Source organism: Elephas maximus, chromosome 20 (genome assembly GCF_024166365.1).
Source record: "Elephas maximus indicus isolate mEleMax1 chromosome 20, mEleMax1 primary haplotype, whole genome shotgun sequence".
NCBI lineage: Eukaryota > Metazoa > Chordata > Mammalia > Proboscidea > Elephantidae > Elephas > Elephas maximus.
In genome coordinates, this window is record NC_064838.1 from 36949362 (window position 1) to 36968020 (window position 18659).

At 43.0% G+C, this 18659-nt stretch overlaps 1 protein-coding gene across 9 annotated transcripts in view; it reads right to left on the reverse strand.

The window, feature by feature from the left end:
• TAMM41 (TAM41 mitochondrial translocator assembly and maintenance homolog) overlaps positions 1-18659 on the reverse strand; it is a 63029-nt gene that overhangs the window by 20115 nt on the left and 24255 nt on the right. For 5 of the 9 annotated variants that reach the window (XM_049861855.1, XM_049861854.1, XM_049861863.1 and 2 more), the window contains 2 exons: positions 10439-10684; positions 6877-7022 (listed from right to left, as the gene is read on the reverse strand). The exons of 1 other annotated variant lie outside the window; for it this stretch is intronic. In XM_049861855.1, coding sequence (XP_049717812.1) covers positions 6877-7022; positions 10439-10684 — 392 coding nt within the window. Of the gene's footprint in view, positions 1-6876; positions 7023-7751; positions 10685-18659 lie in introns of those variants that run through there. 3 more of the 9 variants (XM_049861859.1, XM_049861856.1, XM_049861861.1) reach the window with 2 other exon arrangements.

An 18659-nucleotide genomic window follows, 5' to 3' on the forward strand; every position in this document is an offset into this window, starting at 1 on the left:
ACAAAACAATATGCGTACTGTTTTATGAGAAACTAGTTTGTTCTGTAAACCTTCATCTAAAGTACAATTAAAAAATAAAAATAAAAAGATGCGTTGCATCGGGCAAATCAGGGGCAAAACACCTCTTTTAAGTGTTGAAAAGCAGAGATGTCACCTTGAGGGCTAAGGTGAGCCTGACCTACACCACCGGTGTTTTCAACTGCCTCATATACATTTTTTTTTTTTTTTTAAAGCTGGACAATGAATAAAGAACATTGAAAAAGAACTGATGCTTCTGAATTGTGGTGTTGGCGAAGAATATTGAATATACCATGGACTGCCAAACAAACAGACAAATCTGTCTTGGAAGAAGTACAACCAGAATACTCCTTAGATGCAAGGATGGCGTGACTACATCTCACATACTTCGAACACATTATCAGGAGGGCTCAGTCCCTGGAGAAGGACATCATGTTTGGTAAAATAGAGGTTCAGCAAAAAAGAGGAAGACCCTCAATGAGATGGATTGACACAGTGGCTGCAACAATGGGCTCAAGCACAGCAACAATTGTGAGGATGGCGCAGGACCAGGGAGTGTTTCATTCTGTTGTGTATACAGTCTCTTCTCATGGATCGAATGGTGTCCCCCCAGAAATACGTGTCAACTTGGTTAGGCCATGATTCCCAGTACTGTGCGGTTGTCCTCCATTCTGTGATTGTAATTTTATGTTAACAGGATTAGGGTGGGATAGTAACACTACCCTTACTCAGGTCACCTCCCTGATCCACGGTAAAGTGAGTTTCCCTGGGGTGTGGCCTGCACCACCTTTTATCTCTCAAGAGATAAAAGGAAAGGGAAGCAAGCAGAGAGTTGGGGACCTTATATCACCAAGAAAGCAGCACCAGGAGCAGAGCGTCCTTTGGACCTAGGGTCCCTGCACCTGAGAAGCTCCTCAACCATGGGAAGATTGAGGACAAGGACTTTCTTCCACGGCTGACAGAGAAAGCCTTCCCCGGAAGCTGCCAACCTGAATTTGGCCTTTCAGCCTACTTTACTGTGAAGAAATAAATTTCTTTTTGTTAAAGCTATCCACTTGTGGTATTTCTGTTACAGCAGCACTAGATTACTAAGACGATCTCTACAAGTCAGAATTGACTTGACAGCTCCTAACAACAACAACAACAGAGAATTACTTCTTGTAAAAATTCTGTAAACATTAACGGCATGCTGGGTTGACAACCAGTAATAGTGCCCTCAACAGCTCATCATATTATTTTCCAAGTAAGATTTTGTCTTTTATTTTTTCAGCAAATGTTTAGATTTTCACTCCACAAAGAGAATAGTAAGAAAAAATTAGACGAATGAATATATTACATTTTTTATTCAGATTTTCCAGATATGACCAACTTTTTTAATAATTAGAACTCACTTATTCTACCACTGCTTTTCATTCAACAAACTTTTACTGACTACATACCAATGTTGAGATTTCCAGTTTTATGCATAAAAATCTAAGCAAAGAAAAGAAAATGCTATTATTTATTGACTCTAAAGGAGTTAAGCTGGATGTTTTTTACCTGGATGTTTAAAGCTTGTCATTAGGACGGGTCTAAATTCACAAGCTCCATTCTCTATTTGGGAACCCTGGTGACATAGTGGTTAAGAGCTGCTAACCAAAAGGTCGGCAGTACGAATCTATCAGGCACTCCTTGGAAACTGTATGGGGCAGTTCTACTCTGTCCTACAGGGTTGCTGTGGGTTGGAATCGACTTGACAGCAATGGGTTTGGGTTTTTTTGATTACCCTCTGTTTAGCTTTGGCTATATAAACAACAAAAATAATTGTGGCTATATCTGTAAAATATCTTAGAGATGACATTTATGAGCTCATGTTTTGGGACCAAGTATTGAGATTTGCCAGGAGCCCTGGTGGCACGGTGGTTCAGTGCTCAGCTGCTGAGAGGTTGGTGGTTTGAACCTACCAGCCGCTCTGAGGGAAAAAGATGTGGCGGTTTGCTTCTATAAAGATTTACAGCCTTAGGAACCCTATGGGGCAATTCTTTTCTATCCTATAGGGTCACTACGAGTTGGAATTGAGTCAATGGCAACAAGTTTGTTTTGTTTAATTGAGATTTGCCAAAAGGATCTTGTATTTCATTCATGCTTTACCCATGAAACTTCTAGGAATTTTAGAGATGCTAAAATGGCTTGAGTAATATAAGGAATTAGAAAATATTTGCCACTGCGTTCTTTTGAAGAAAGCTCTGCAATCTTCCCTTGAAAGTATGTGTTTGAAGACAAAATATTATATGACATGTTCAAATAAACTGCTAAATTTTAATATTCCTTGCTCTTTAATTCTCATTAAAACATGAAAATGACACCATTCAGTTAAACTGTGAGAATCAAATTACATTTTAAAAGTAGCTATGGAAAAAGTCACATATCGTATGAGTCCATGTATATGAAATGTCCAGAATAGGCAAATCCATAGAGACAGAGGACAGATTAGTGGTTGCCAGGGGCTGGCGAGAGGGGAGAGCTGGGGAGTGACTGGTAATGGGTACAAGGTTTCTTTTTGTGGGGGAAGGAAATGTTCTAAAATTAGGTTGTGGTAATGGCTGTACAACTTCGTGAATACACACACACAAAAAAACACTGAATTGTATCTTAGTTATCTAGTACTGCTCTAACAGAAATAACACAAGTGGATGGCTTTAACAAAGAGAAATTTATTCTCTCACAGTCTTAAAAAAAAAAAAACCCTATTGCAATCAAGTTGATTCCAACTTATAGTGACCCTACAGGACAGAGCAGAACTGCCCCATAGGGTTTCTAAGGAATGCCTGGTGGATTTGAACTGCCGACCTTTTGGTTAGTAGCTGTAGCTCTTAACCACTATGCCGCCAGGGTCTCCCTCTCACAGTCTAGGAGGCTAAAAGTCCAATTTCAGGGTGCCAGCTCCAGGGGAAGGCTTTCTCTCTCTGTTGGCTCTGGAGGAAGGTCCTTGTCATCAATCATCCCCCGGTCTAGGAGCTTATAAGCGCAGGAGCCTTGGGTTCAAAGGACACGCTCTGCTCCCAGTGCTGCTTTCGTGGTGGTATAAGGTCCTTCTGTCTCTCTGCTCACTTCTTTCTTTTTTATCCCAAAAGAGATTGACTTAAAACACAACCTAATCTTGTAAATTGATTCCTGCCTCGTTAACGTGACTGCCTTTAATCCTGCCTCATTAACATCATAGAGGTAGGATTTACAACACATAGGAATATCACGTCAGATGACAAAATGGTGGACAATCACAAAATACTGGGACTCGTGGACTAGCCAAGTTGACACATATTTTTGGGGGACACAATTCAATCCATAACAAACTGTATTTTAAAAGCATGAATTTTAAGGTATGTGATTTATATTTCATAAAGCTGATATTAAAAAAGAAGATACAGTCATATATATGACAGTGGACGCTGTGGTACATCACCCAGATCCTGCCATCAAGACCAAGGTACTCATTTCACTAGCTGCTGGGAAAGATGGCTGAGTGCCTCCCAGAACTGTCCTCAGCCAAAGTGAGCTGCCTGTACCCAATGGCTGGAAAATGTGGGAGTACAACAGCCTGACCTCTTTGTCCCAAGTGGAGACAACCTGAAGTGCCATCTAGCTCCAGAGTACCATCACAGGATCAGGTGAGGCCTTTGTTTCAAATCTGTCCAACCTCAATCTTACACAACTGGTGCCAGGAGTGGGTGTAGAAAGCCAGCTCTAAAAAGGGATTTGGAAACTGTCATAGTGTTCGAGGACAACTGGAGGCTTCTGAAGCTGCCACTCTCACCCTCTGGCCAAGAGAGTAAATAAAAAATAAAACTGTACCCCCAGGCGAAAGGCATAGATTAGTGCAACCTGTAGGACTAAAGGATGTAGGGGTGAAGGTTCCATTACATCTCCATTAAATTCATCAGTCTGGCCCTTACAAAACCAAATGGGTCGTGACAGATTATAGTGGACTATCACAAACTCATCCCAATAGTAGCTCCAATTGCATCTGCCATGCCAGATGTGGTGAGTATGTTAGAACAGGTGTATGGATGGGGCCCCGGACCAGGCAAATGCATCCCTTCCATCCCTATTAGGAAGGAGGACCAGAAGCAGCGCACATTCATATGGGACAGACAACAGTATACCATATGGTCTTGCCTCAAGGCTATGCTAAATAACCCCTGCATCCTCTGTTATAAGATATTCAAAGGAAAACGGACTATTTGGACATTCTGTATAATATCACATTGGTCCGCTATAGCAGTGACATACTGTTACTGTCATCTGGTGCACAATATGGGCAAGTACACAGGAGGCCTTGGTAAGATACGTGCACTCCAGAGGGTACGTGATAAGCCCTATGAAGCCCACCACATCAATGAAGTTTTTAGGGATTGAGTGGTATGGAACATGCGGGGACATCCCTCCAAAGCAAAGGTCAAATCACTGCATCTCACGCCTCTCACCACTAAGAAAGAAGCACAAGGCTTGGTTGGCCTCTTCAAGTTCTGGAAGGAGCATATTCCACAACTGGTAATAATTCTCAGACTCCTTTACCAAGTGATATGAAAGGATTCCAGCTTTGCGAGGGTCCTATGCAGCGCAGAAAAGAGCTCTGCAATAGAGCCAGGTACTGTGTATGCAACCCTGCACTTGGACCATACGATCTTGCAGACCCCCATGGTACTAGAGGAATATGCAGAGTGAAAAGCAGTCACGTGGAGCTTATGGTGGGCTCCCAGTGGGAGAACCACCATGTAGACCGCTAGGTTCTGGGGCATGGCCATGTCATCTGCGGTGGAGAACCATATGCTACTTGACGATCAGCTCCTGGGTACTGGGCCCTGATGGAGACAGAGCTGCTGATCATGGGACATCAAATCACCACACAGCCAGAACTGCCATCAAAAGCTGGGATCGGACAGATTCACCAAGTCTTTTAAGGTCACGCAGGCTTGACAGCAATCCACCGTGAGACGGAAGAGGCATACCAGGACTGGATGTGAGCAAGGCCAGAGGGCACACATGAGCTGCACAAGCGGGAAATCTAGACCCTAAAGTATCCACACTGCTGCCCCAGCACCTCCCTGTCAGCTCATGCCAATAGCTACACAGAGGTTCCCTTGTGACTGGTTTTGGATTGTGTCCCTCCAAAATATGTGCTGAATTTACCTGTGGATGTGATCCTTCCACTTGGGAAGGTGCAGCAATGTGTCTTGAATAGAAGTGACATATTCTGAGCAGGTTCTACCTTTCCCGCCCTCAGGACAGCCAGCACGACTGTACAAGGGCTTATGGAAGGTTTGACTCACCAACATGGTGTACCATATACATCACTTATGGAACCTGCTTTAGAGCAAAGAGGTGCAGCAAGGGGCACAGGACCATGGCTCCACTGTTCCTACCACATACTACACCAAAGCCACCAGGCTGTAGAGCAGTGCTTCTGGGGGGGGGGGGGGGCGTGATTTCTGCCACCCACAGGACATTTGGCAATGTCTAGAGATATTTCTGGTTGTCACAAACGGGGGAGACAGAGTGCTACTGGTATCTAATGGATTGGGGACAGTCTACAATGTACAGGACAGTCATTCCATGACAAAGAATGATCTGGTCTAAAATGTCAACAGTGCTCTTGTTGAGAAACCCTATGGCAGAACAAAGGAAGAACAGCTTGGAGATGACGCCCTGTGAGGATGGGGTGTCATCCTTTGGGATGTGAGGTAAGTCCTAAATTAATGGCCATTACATGGTGCTAGGTTCCCAACTGATAGAATACACAGACGTGGGAACCAAGGGGTGGAAGGAGAAGTGGCTTTGCTTACTATCACTCCCAATGACCCACTTAGAAAATTTGTGTTTCCCATCCCTGCAACTTTAGGTCCCAGTTTCCAGAGGAGGGATGCTTCTACCAGAGGGCACAGTAAACATCCCATTAAGCTTTAAGCTATGCCTGCCACCTAATCACTTCAGACTCCCATGCCAAGAGTCCAGCAGATAAGGAAACGAGTCACCATACTGGCAGGAGTAACTGACCCTGGTCATCAGGAGGTAGGGGTGCCATTACATCTTAGTAGTACCCCTTGCCCCATTTTGCTGGTAAATGGACACACACAGTAGCCATAATACAAGAAAAGCATGGTGGCCAGGCTCTGAAACTCCTCAGAGATAAGCATCAGGTCCACCTCACCTAGACCAGCAGAAGTATTGGCTGAGGGTGAGGGAACTCTAGAATGGGTAGTAGAGGAGGAAATGATGAGTGTCAGTTACAGCCTCAAGGTCAGCTGCAACATTGGGGACTGTAGTTCAATCCATTAATCATGTTCTTAAGATTGCCCAGGAAAAGAAACCAATTAGAATCCACATCATGTAGGCTTTTGTAGACCACAGTGAGTCATTTGGATAAATTCATTTTCATGGTTAAATGAATTTCCTGGCCCTTGCTCTTGTTCAATTTCTTAGAAGCTGGCAGCTAGGCATATTCCTCTTCCCCACCCTCTAGTCAGGGAGTAGTTGTCTCTGGAGAAATGCTGTAGATACTGCCATTTGGGGTCTTCCAACGAAATGGCCAGGGCTGGAAAGGAGGTAATCTGAGGTTTTCAGCCTTTTTTGATTGGTGAAGACAAATCTCCCTCCTCCTTCTACCCCTAGTTCCCTTCCCCAAAGCAAGCCCCTTATTACTAATTTCTTGTGTTACCTTTTAGCATTATTCTAAGTATACAGAAGCATATCCTTATGTACAATACTCACTTTTTTTTATACATGTTATCCCAGTACTCATGCTGTTCTACCCCTTACTTTTCCCCTCAAAATAGCCCTTGCCTTAGAAACAATGTAAATTATTTTCCATATACAGTTTACCTCCAGTCTGCCTTGTTGTATTTTATACACCACTTGGGGATTCTCCTGTAGTATGGTGCCATAAAGCTCACGAAAGTGAACTACGTTGGGCTTCACAATATTCAACACTTTTGACTTATCCTCTCCAACCATCATCCGAAAGTCGCCTAGTTAAAACAAACAGAAAAACAAACCTTCCATTGAGAATCCCCATGCAGTCCCCACATTGGTTCTGCACTAGTTTGCCTAGCAGGATCCCTCCCCGAAACATTTCTTTTTCCTTCTTAAAGCCATGCACACATTACCCAAGAAATGAAGGGATTTATTTCGGGGAAAGAGAAGATCTGTAGGTGACACACAGCTTCAGTTAAAATACAGTTAGCTAAATACAAAAGGTTATCATCATCCAGAAGCTATATTTTTTCTTTGCTTTTTTTTTTTTTGACAATGCTCCGGTACTTAAAAACTCGCATTTTATGAACTCTGCCTGCAAACAATCATGAGGACAGTAGTTACATACACACTGCCACTTGTCCTTGCTATTGCTTACTCATCTTTGACTTGCTTAATGTGTTTGCATGAGGGTTTTGAGGTGCTTTATGAATATTACTAACCTTATTATGCTTGATAATGGCAAGACTAGTGAGTGTTAAAAATCCTGGCAAGAAAAGTTTACTTTGATGATGAAATTGAAAGCAGATATAACTTCAAAAATTGCAAGTGGTGAGAAATGAGGGACACTGCATTAGCCTAAAGGATGACTTGAGCTACAAAAATATATATATATATACATATATATATATACACACTATATATATATATATATGGAAACCCTGGTGGTGTAGTGGTTAAGTGCTACAGCTGCTAACCAAAGGGTTGGCAGTTTAAATCCACCAGGTGCTCCTTGGAAACTCTATGGGGCAGTTCTACTCTGTCCTATAGGGTTGCTAAGAGATGAGCATCAGGTCCACCTCACCTAGACCAGCAGGAGTACTGGCTGAGGGTGAGGGAACTCTAGAATGGGTAGTAGAGGAGGAAATGATGAGTGTCAGTTACAGCCTCAAGATCAGCTGCAACATTGGGGACTGGGTTTGGTTTTTTGGTATGTATATGTGTATATATACATGTATGTATGTATACATATATATTCGTGTGTTCCTTTTTTTGTGGGGGGAGGACAAAGAGCAACTTTTAAAACAAGTGAAAAGTGCCCTATCTGTGCCATTGACAAATATCAGCAAGATGTTGGGGAAAAACGTAACAAAACGGGAAAACTTGACTGAATGCCTCTTGGGCCAATGTTAATTCAAAAGAAGCTGGATACATATACAGGAAACTCCAAGGTCAAGCTTGGTGAAAGGAATACGGCTGAAACATTTGTTGGAGCATGGATGGTTACAAAGATATAAAGTCTGTTCGGGCAAGTAGTGGCAAGTATAGACAGACACCTCAGCTGCTAAGGAAGCTGCTGTGATTAGGTGACAGTGATCTCCTCCACGACAGGATCTGCTGTGAGTAGCCAGCTGAAAGGGAGCTTCCTTGGGGGTATGGCCTGCATTGCATGTAAGTGGACCCTCTGGCAAGGCTCGTGGGCTTTTGCTCACTCTGGGTTCAGCAGCAGAGACCAACACTGAGTCCCCGATATGACACCATCTCTTGAGGTGATCAGCCAGTTGATTACATTGTAAATTGATTACACTGGACCACCTCCATCGTGGAAAGGGCAGCGTTTTGTCCTTACTAGAACAGACAGTTACTCTGGATATGGATTTGCCTTCCCTGCCACAATACTTCTGCCAAAACCACCATCCATGGACTTACAGAATGCCTTATCCACTGTAACGGTACCTCATACAGCACTGCCTCAGACCAAGGGACTCACTTCACAGCAAATGAGGTATGCCCGTGGGCCCATGCCCAAGGAATTCACTGGTCTTACCATGTTCGCCATCATCCTGAAGCAGCTGGCTTGATAGAACAATGAAATGGCCTTCTAAAGACACAATTATGGTGTCAGCTAGGGGGCAATACCTTGCAAGGCTGGGTAAATGTTCTCCAGGAGGCTGTATATCCTCTAAACCAGTGTCCAATATATGGTGGTTGTTCTCCCATAGCCAGGATTCATGGGTGCAGGATTCAAGGAGTGGAAATGGGAGTGGTATCACTCACTATTACCCCTAGTGACCCGTTTGCAAAATTTTTGCTTCCTGTCCCTGTGACCTTATGCTCTACAGGTCTAGAGGTCTTAGTTCCAAAGGGAGGAATGCTCCCACCTGGAGACACATCACTGATTCCACTGAACTGGAAGCTAAGAATGCCACCTGGCCACTTTGGGCTTCTTATGCCTCTGGATCAACAGGCCAAGAAGGGAGTTACCATACTGGCTGGTGTGATTGATCCTGATTACCAAGAGGAAATTGGATTACTATTACATACTGGAGGTAAAGAAGAGTATGTCTGGAATGCAGGAGATCCCTTAGGGCATCTCTTAGTACTACCATGCCCTGCGGTTAACATCAATGGGAATCTAGAGCAACCCAATTCCGACATGACTACTTAATGGCCCAGACCCTTCAGGAATGGAGTTTTAGGTCACCCCACCAGGCAAAGAACCACAACCAACTGAGGTGCTTGCTGAGCACAAGGGGAATATGGAATGGGTGGTGGAAGAAGGTAGTTCTAAATACCAGTTATGACCATGTAACCAGTTGCAGAAACCAGGACTGCAATTGTTATGAGTATTTCTGGTTTGTATGTGTGCATCAAGTATTTTTGCTTTCTTCTCTTATAAAATATAAGATGTAAACAGGGCAGTTGTATGTGTGTTTGTTGTGTCGTGTTAGGTGCCAGTACAACTACTGTCTTTATTCAGAGATTGTGTGTAGGTGTTTAAGGAGATGTACACAGATGCCAAGCTGACAAGGGGTGGACTGTGATCGTTAGGTTGTATGTCAACTTGGCTAGGCCATGATTCTCAGTAGTTTGGCAGTTATGATGTAGTCCGGCAGTCATATGATGATGTGATCACTTCCGTGATGAGACGTGATATAACGTGATCACCTCTATGATGGGATCTGCTGTGAGTAGCCAATCAGTTGAAAGAGAGTTTCCTTGGGGTCTGACCTGCACTGAATATAAGCGGACTCTCTGGCAGGAAAGCTTCTGCTAGCTTTGGATCCTGCAGCTGGCTCCTGTTCGTCAACAATTCAACGGTTTCTACGTGCACAATTCTGTGATACTGATCACATTCTTTGAGTTGTACAACCATTCTCACCCTCCTTTTCTGAGTTGTTCCTCCCCAATTAACATAAACTCACTGTGCCCTAGGGTTCCTATCTAATCTTTTGAGTTGCTGTTGTCACTTTGATCCTATATAGATAGTTCTTAAAAGAGCATAAGCCTGAAGGAAGAGATTTTTTACTAGTTAAGCTAAACTACTGTTTGGTTTTAAGAAGACTTCAGGGGGTATTTTTGATTTAAGGTTTAATGATTATCCCAGGGCAATAGTTTCACATAACCCAGCTTCCATAGCTCCAGAAAATCTGGAGTCCATGAGAATTCGAAATTCTATTCTGCATTTTACCTCTTTTGATCAGGATTCTTCTACAGAATCTTTTATCAAAATGTTCAGTAGTGGTAGCTGGGCACCATCCAATTCTTCTGGTCCCATGGCAAAGGAGGCAGTTGTTCATGGACTCAATTAGCCATACATTCCATATCCTCCTTCTTTTCCTGACTCTCCTCTGTTGCTCCAGACAAATAGAGACCAATTGTTGTGCCTTGGATGGCTGCTCACAAGCTTTTAAGATCCCAGGCAGTATGCAATGAACTAGGAGGTAGAAAAGAAGCACTAAACACATTATTAGGCTGATTAACTGGGATGTTCCAGGAAACCAAAACCTTAAACCTCCAAACCAAGAGACAAATCCCATGAGGTTTTTGGTTGTCCATGAGCAGCCTTAGTAGCTACTCTCGCTCTCGTTTTTTTTTTTTTTTTTTTTTTGGTCGTCATCATAAATATAACTCAACTTTTGCCAATTCAGATTTTTACAAGTCTACAACTTGCTGACAGCAATTAAAATAATCTGCTGTGCAACCCTACCCTTAATCAATACAATTGTACCAGCATAAGCTAGGCCATTTTTGAGGGTGAAGGGGCGCTATGAAAAATTAGACCAGGACAACAAGTATATACTGGGCAAACCAGGACGTGTGGTCACCCTTTCCAATTTTTTTTTCCTATGGAGGAGGAAAGAATCATGGTGATTATTACCTGTCAAAATAGATTTTCCTAGCGCAAACTGCTGGCTTGCTTTAAAAAAAAAAAAAAAGCTCGGTTGAATGTACTTCAGTAGGAGGTAAAATACGCTAGATTTTTAAGCTTCAAAGGACCAACTCACATTCCAATCTGGTGGTACAGCACCTGCGGGCTGCAGGCATTTTTTTTTTTTTTTTAAAGCAAGCCACCAGTTTGCTCCAGGAAAATCTATTTTGACAGGTAATAATCACCATGATTCCTTCCTCCTCCATAGGAAAAAAAAATTGGAAAGGGTGACCACACGTCCTGGTTTGCCCAGGATATACTTGTTGTCCTGGTCTAATTTTTCATAGCGCCCCTTCACCCTCAAAAATGGCCTAGCTTATGCTGGTACAATTGTATTGATTAAGGGTAGGGTTGCACAGCAGATTATTTTAATTGCTGTCAGCAAGTTGTAGACTTGTAAAAATCTGAATTGGCATAAGTTAGCACACAGCCTTTGGGAACCTAAGCTTTGGGCAGATGAGGTCTGACTGTTCAGTGGAGCAAGCAAAAGTAAGTCCCATCATAGCAAGCTGCCCAAATATGGAGGAACTTGTTTTTTTCACTATTATTTTAAAGGGAAAAAGGGTTAAACAGTTAAAACCTGGGATGATTGCTAGTGAGAGAGCAAAGAAATTGGTCCCTTCACACAGTATTGCTTTTGACATCATAAACTGCTAAAATCCTTCTGGAAAGCAGTGAATCAAGAAACCCCATCTCTGGAGAGCAAGTCTAAACAAAGAAACCAAAATAAAGTTAAAAAGATCATGTTTACTGAGCACTTGGGAAGTGCCAAGTCCTATTCCAAGTGCTTTGTTTACATTACTTCATCTGACCCACACGGTTCCCCTCTCGGGTAGATATTATTTTATCTCCATTTAGCAAACTAGGCAACAAACACACAGATTAAGTAGCCTACCAAAGATTTCCCAGCTAGTAAGGGAATACAACAGGTCCTTGGCTGGTGCAAATGGTTTGTGCTGGATTACTAACCTAAAGGTTGGCAGTATGAATCTGCCCAGTGGCACTGCAGAAGAAGGGCCTGGTGATCTGCTTTTATAAATATTACAGCCAAGAAAACCCTAGGAAACCACTCCACTGTATAATACACAGGGTGGCCGTGACTCAGAACTGACTTGATAGCTACATGTTTGGTTAGTTTGTTAAGGGGATACATTATCTACATAAAACCGTCCACTGGAAGTAACCAAAATGTTCAACAGAAATGTCCACCATACCCATGTTACGTGACAGTGTGCAACCACTAAGAATTATGGTCACCAAACACAGCAAGATGGGAAATGATCACAGAGTAACACAAAGTAAGAAAACAGGATACAAAATTGAATGTACAAGAGAATGATTTTTGCAAAAAAAAAACACAACAAATTATGTGAAAATTGTTATTTTTCTTCTCATAAGACACACATTTGCTGTGGGCTCTCTTTAGTGTTCCACATTTACTGCCTCATTTAATCCTCACGAAGCCCTATTAAGGTGCTGTTTGTTATTGTTAGTTGCCATTGAGTCGGCTTTGACTCACGGCGATCTTATGTATAAAAGAATGAAATACTGCCCGATCCTGTGCCATCTTCAGGATCGCTGGTATGTTTGAACCTATTCTTGCAGCTACCACGTCAATCCATCTCATTGAAGGCTTCCCTCATTTTCAGTGACTTTACCAAACATGATGTCCTTTTGCAGGGATTGGCTTTTCCTAGTGATATGTTCAAAGCAAGCAAGACAAAGTCTCACCATCCTTGCTTCTCAGAAGCATTCTGGTTGTATTTCTTCTAAGGCTGATAATTTTATAGATGAATCAAGAAACCCCATCTCTGGAGAGCAAGAATAAAGGAAGAAACCAAAACAGAGTTGATGAGGAGGGTGAGGTACAAAGATAACTTGCCCACAGTCCAACTGCCTCTCAGGATGAGGGCAGTGGCATTTTAGGTAACTAATTTTACTCTAAGGAGCCCTGGTGGTGCAATGGTTAAGTGCTCAGCTGCTAACCAAAAGGTTGGTGTTTCAAATCCACCAGCTGTCTGAGGGAGAACAGATCTGGTGATTTGGTCCCGTAAAAATTATAGCCCAGGGAACCCTATGGGGTGGTTCTGTTCCGTCCTGTAGGGCTGCTGTGAGTCGGAATCAACTTGATGGCCAACAACTACAGTTTTACACTACTTGGTAAGCTTTCTCCATTTCCCTTACTTGTGTAATGTTGGCACATTATATCCAACATTTTTAGATAAATAAACGGGATGCACAGAAGTGATCACTTGGCAAATATGAATGGTGTGGCAGCTGGGCTAACTTTCTGTTGTGTACATTCTTATGCTTTTATCTATATCCTATAAATTGCTTCTATTAATCTCTAACGCCTTCCCTGACCCAATTTGGGATGAAAAGTCATCAAACTCTAACTCAAACAGCGCTGGCCCTGAAATGCAAGGTGTGTGTTTATATCACTGTTGAGTTTTAAATATTTGTGCCATTTCTTCTCCTTGTGTGTTCCACAAACAAAAAGTTCTTAAACTTTAGCCAGTAACTTTCTGAGAGAAGGACTGTATTTTATCAAATGCAAAAGCAAAATAACCGAAACCCTCCCCCAAAAGAACAAATGCATGCCATGATTAAAGGACCTGGAAAATACTATGGACTTCCTAAGAAAGAGGACTGGGTCCTAGTCAACTCTGTATCCCCCATTCCTTGTGCACTGGCTGGCACGGGGAAGACCCATCAATAAACGTCTGCTGAATTGAATTTCTCTACCACGGGGAGCAGAAAGCAAACAGGCTTATTGTCAGTTTCTTCAAAACCAAATGAATAAATCACGGGCACAGCATGAACCAGCATCTGATCGTAAGAATCAATTTTTCTTGCCTCCAGAGATATTTCTGCAATAAAACTCTGGGCTTGAGAAAAATGACTGCTGACTTCGATTTTTACGCCTCTACTGATGGTTTTTTTTACTGATGGTTTTAACTCTTGGCTGCTCAAGCCAGAGAACTGCTGGTGTAATACAATTAATAATTAAAAGGGTCATTTCTCTTTGACTCTGAAATGAGACAAACCGGAGGCTCTAAAGCATGTGTAGCTGACCCTCCCTGTGACACAGGCATGCCACCAGCAGTCAGGGGCCTGTGAACGTGGTGAGTAAGGGGCTGTACCCTGCACTGGGCAGGCCTGGCTTTCAAGTCCAGCACTCTCCTAGCGTGATTTGAGGCAAGTTACTTAACCTTTTTAAGTCAGTTTCCTTCTCTGCGAAATGGGTACAAGTATCATACTTACTGCCTTACAAGGTTACTTTCAAATTTAGATGAGCTAAGGTTTTAGAGAACGCTCTGCAAATACTGATGTTGTTACAATGTATATAAAGGATGGGCAAAGGATAGGGGTAGAGGAAGGCCTGAGTCTTTGAGAGTAATAATGACTGGCTACCTTTTATTCCACTTGAGCTAATTGCAATACTGCTGCCATAGCAGTCAAATAAACATTTGGGTGTTCACTCAGTACCAGGAGCTGAGCTAGTCACTGGAGCTACAAAGATATAGGGCCTACCTCAGGCAACAAATGACATGAAAACAGATTATTTCAACGCAGGTTCCAGAAGTGGGTGTTGTTATGGGGTAGTGTTTAAGAACAGCAGGCGAAAACAGGATGCTGACATGCCAAAATAATGCTCTTTTTTAAATTGAGTATAATTAACATACCTTACAATTCACCCAAATTGCACAATTCAATGTTTTTTTAGTTATATTTACAGTGAGCAACCGTCACTCTAATCTAATTTTAGAACATTTTCAGTGCCTCCAAATGAATATCCATACCCACTAGTAGCGACTCTCTATCTCCCTCACCGACCCCCCTTCCTGCTCTAGGCAACCACTAATTTATTTTTTGTCTATAGATTTGCCATTCCGGACATTTCATATTAATGGAACCACACAACATGTGGTCTTCTGTGACCTCTTCTGCATAAGGTTTTCAAGGTCCCTTCATGTTGTAGTGGTTCAGTGCTACAGCTGCTAACCAAAGGGTCAGCAGTTCGAATCTGCCAGGTGCCACTTGGAAACTCTATGGGGCAGTTCTACTCTGTCCTATAGGGTCGCTATGAGTCAGAATTGACTCGACGGCACTGGGCACTGGGTCATGTTGTAGCATGTACTGATACTTCATTCTTTTTATGCCCAAATATTATTCTTTGCCAATTTTATTTGTCCATTCAACAGTTGACGGGTATTTGGGTTGTTTCTACTTTTTGGCTGTTATGAATAATGCTATTATGAGCACCCATGTACAGTGTCTATGTAGACATATGCTTTCATTTCTCTTGGGTATACACACTAGAATTGCTGGATCACATGGTACCTCTGTGTTTAACACTTTGTTGACACATAGTAAGTAATCTATAAGCATTAGGTATTATCAATGAAAATTATCCCTTCGAGAGTGTTGCATTCGCAGAAATTAGCGAGTGACTGACTATTGAGTACAAAGAGTTCCAACCGAGGCTCCAGCAAAAGCTCAGGCGTGCCAAGCATGGAGAAACACGCTTCCAAATTCCTGAAATGTTCAACCTCAAATACGCAGATCATCCAATGACACTGTTTTGCAAGGTTTCAGATGGTAAACTGGGATGGAATAAATCTTAACAGCTCTCGCTCCAGAGAAAACATTTCTCTACTGGCTTTTACCAGGATCCAGAAATGCGGTGTTTACTTACACTTTAGAGTCCTGGCACTCATTTCTAATTTTTTTTTTCCCCCAAGAATAGCTCAACTTCCTCACTGCTTTGTCTTATTCCTCGAAGTAGCTAAGCCTGTGTTCAGACAATATGGTATTGAAAGAAACTCATTCTTCTCTTGAAAGTGTTTTTTATTCCTTAAGGACCTTAAAGGACTAATGTAGTTTCAACCCACCTGATCTAAGTACTGTAATTTTGGTAGGCATTGTTTTATAATTCTTGTAGTTGACAATATAATTCCATTTTGGAGAAAATATTCAAGGAAGTTAACGTCCCCTTCATCTACCAACATAATTTGTACAAAGTGATTCACAACAGTGACATTAGTAAAAGGGATAAATGGAGCTAACCTAAGTGTCCACCAATCACTGAATAAGCAAATAACGGTGTCTCACTCTCAGGAAAACCTATGCTGCCAACAATAATACATCATAGCAGTAATAAATCATAACAGCAATCACCTTCTAACTACCAACCAGGTGTGATGCTGAAGGTTAGTCTACCATGTGGCTATGTTCACACAAGCCAACATGTATCTAAAATAATAGCTAACATTTATTAAGCATTTACTTTGTGCCAGGCACTGTGCTAAATATGTCTGATCTAATTTAATCCATATAAAAACCCACTTTAGAGGTGAAGAAACTGAGTCACAATGAGATAAGGAACTTCCTAAAGCCAGAAATAGGCAGTACAGCTAAGATCTGAACCCAGGCCATCAGACTCCACCTTTCAAACATTTCACTGTGCTGTCTTCCATGAAGTAAGACTACATAAAAAAAAAAAAAGGGCAAGGCACAAAGTAGGATGCATGAACACTGTCGGTAATGATTAGAGGGAAATCTCGAGCAATTTAAGTCATTAAGGGTTTAACAGCGATTATTTTTTCATGTGAAGTTGCTGACTTCCAAGCTGTCGTCATCCTTCACACAAATTTGTCTCTCCATCCACCCATCTAGCAGTTATGAACGGAGCACCTACCCTGCACCAAGGCAGTGTTCTAGAGGCCGAGGATACAGTGGTGACAGAACACAGACCTGCTCCTCATGGTGACTCCCAGCAGGCTCATCTCTGCCTGGATCACTTTCCTGGGCTCTTCTTACGGGTCCTTCTCAGTGGCTGGTGCTCAGCTCAAACATTACCTGCTTAGTAAGGCCCTCCTTGGTCACACTAAAGTAAACCACGCTCACTTTCTTCCCCTACTCGAGTGCTACCATTTGTTTGCTGCCTGACCTCTCAACTGGAGGGAAAGCCCCACAAGGGGCTAGATGGGAGGGGGAAAGAAAATAAAGAGGAAAAAAAAAGATGACAGCATGGTGGGCACTGGCAGGTGAATGTGGAGCAGGCCTGGGGCAGTGGCAGGTCAGTGGCTTTCTAGCCACGGTGGCACGGTGTGGCCAAGTGGGAAAGGGTGGAGGTGGCATATGTGGCTAGGTGGGAAAGAGAAAGAAAAGGAAGATAGGGGAAAAATAAAATAAAAAACGGCATAGCAGGAACCAGCAGGTGGGAGCAGGGCGGACCCAGGGTGATAGCGGACCAGAGGCTCTCTAGCTGTGGTGGTGTGCCATGGCCTGGCGGGAAAGGGTGGAGGTGGTGTACAGGGCTAAGTGCTAAGGAAGCGAGAAAGAAAAGAGAAAAAACAAAAAAATGGCATGGTGAGAGTTGGCGGGTGGGTGGTGGGCCAGTTGCTCTCTAGTAGAGATGGCACGGCAGGGCTTGTCAGGAAGAGGAGGAGGTGGCATATGGGGCCGGGTGGGAGAGTGAAAGAAAAGGAAAAAAAATGACGCTGTGGGAGCCAGTGGTTGGGGGTGAGGTGGAGTCAAAGTGGCGACGGGCTGGTGGCTCTTTAGCTGAGCAGCACAGCATGGTCCATCAGGAGAGGGTGGAGGTTGCATACAGGGCTAGGGGGGCGGGGGGGAGCAAGGGGAAAAAAATGATGTGGCGGGAGCTGGCAGATGGGGCAGACCCCGGGCAGTGGCAGGCTGGTGGCTATCTAGCCAAGTGGCAGGGCAGACCTAGGGTGGCAGCAGGCTGGTGGCTCTCTAACTAAGCAGCACTGCATGGGTCCGTTGGGAATGGGTAGAGGTAGTGTATAGGGCAGAAGGGTGAGCAGGGTGCGAAAGCGTGTTTCTCTGATTACCAGGTGCTCTGTTTCCTGTTTGGAGCTTTGTGAAGCTGTCTTTTCATACTCCCTGTCCAGGGTCATTGCTGGCTGTATTCCAAGGTGGAGACATTGTGCTGTTAGTTGGTAGGGGACCTCCACTCTGTATCTCTTCTTGTTCTCTGTTTTCCATCAGTTTTTTCTTCCATTTTGTGTTTGATCTAGTTTGTTATCCTTTCATTCGATGCTCTGGGTTCCAGGACTGACATATGTATCTGTTTTACTTAGTTTTTCAGGTCTTTGCTACAGAGGGTCAGCACAGTGCATCTGTCTATGGCGCCAGGTTGGTGCTGCCTCTTGAGAAGAGGTTTTTAATTCTAAACATTTTCACAGTCTCTCCCTAAAAATAATGTTCTAACCCACCAACAGCCTCCGGACTGCATATATTTATTAACGTGAAGTTTCTCAGGGCAGAAATTGTGTCCTCAGTTCTTCATAGGGTACGGGATACTGACTCAATAAATGTTAAACCGGGATCGTTACCTAAAATTAGACATGTTTATAGTTTGTACTCACATAACAAAATTCAAGGTAATCCTTTAAAGTTATTTGACTTTCCTTTTCTGTTTACTTAAATGCTGACTTCTAAGAATAACTGA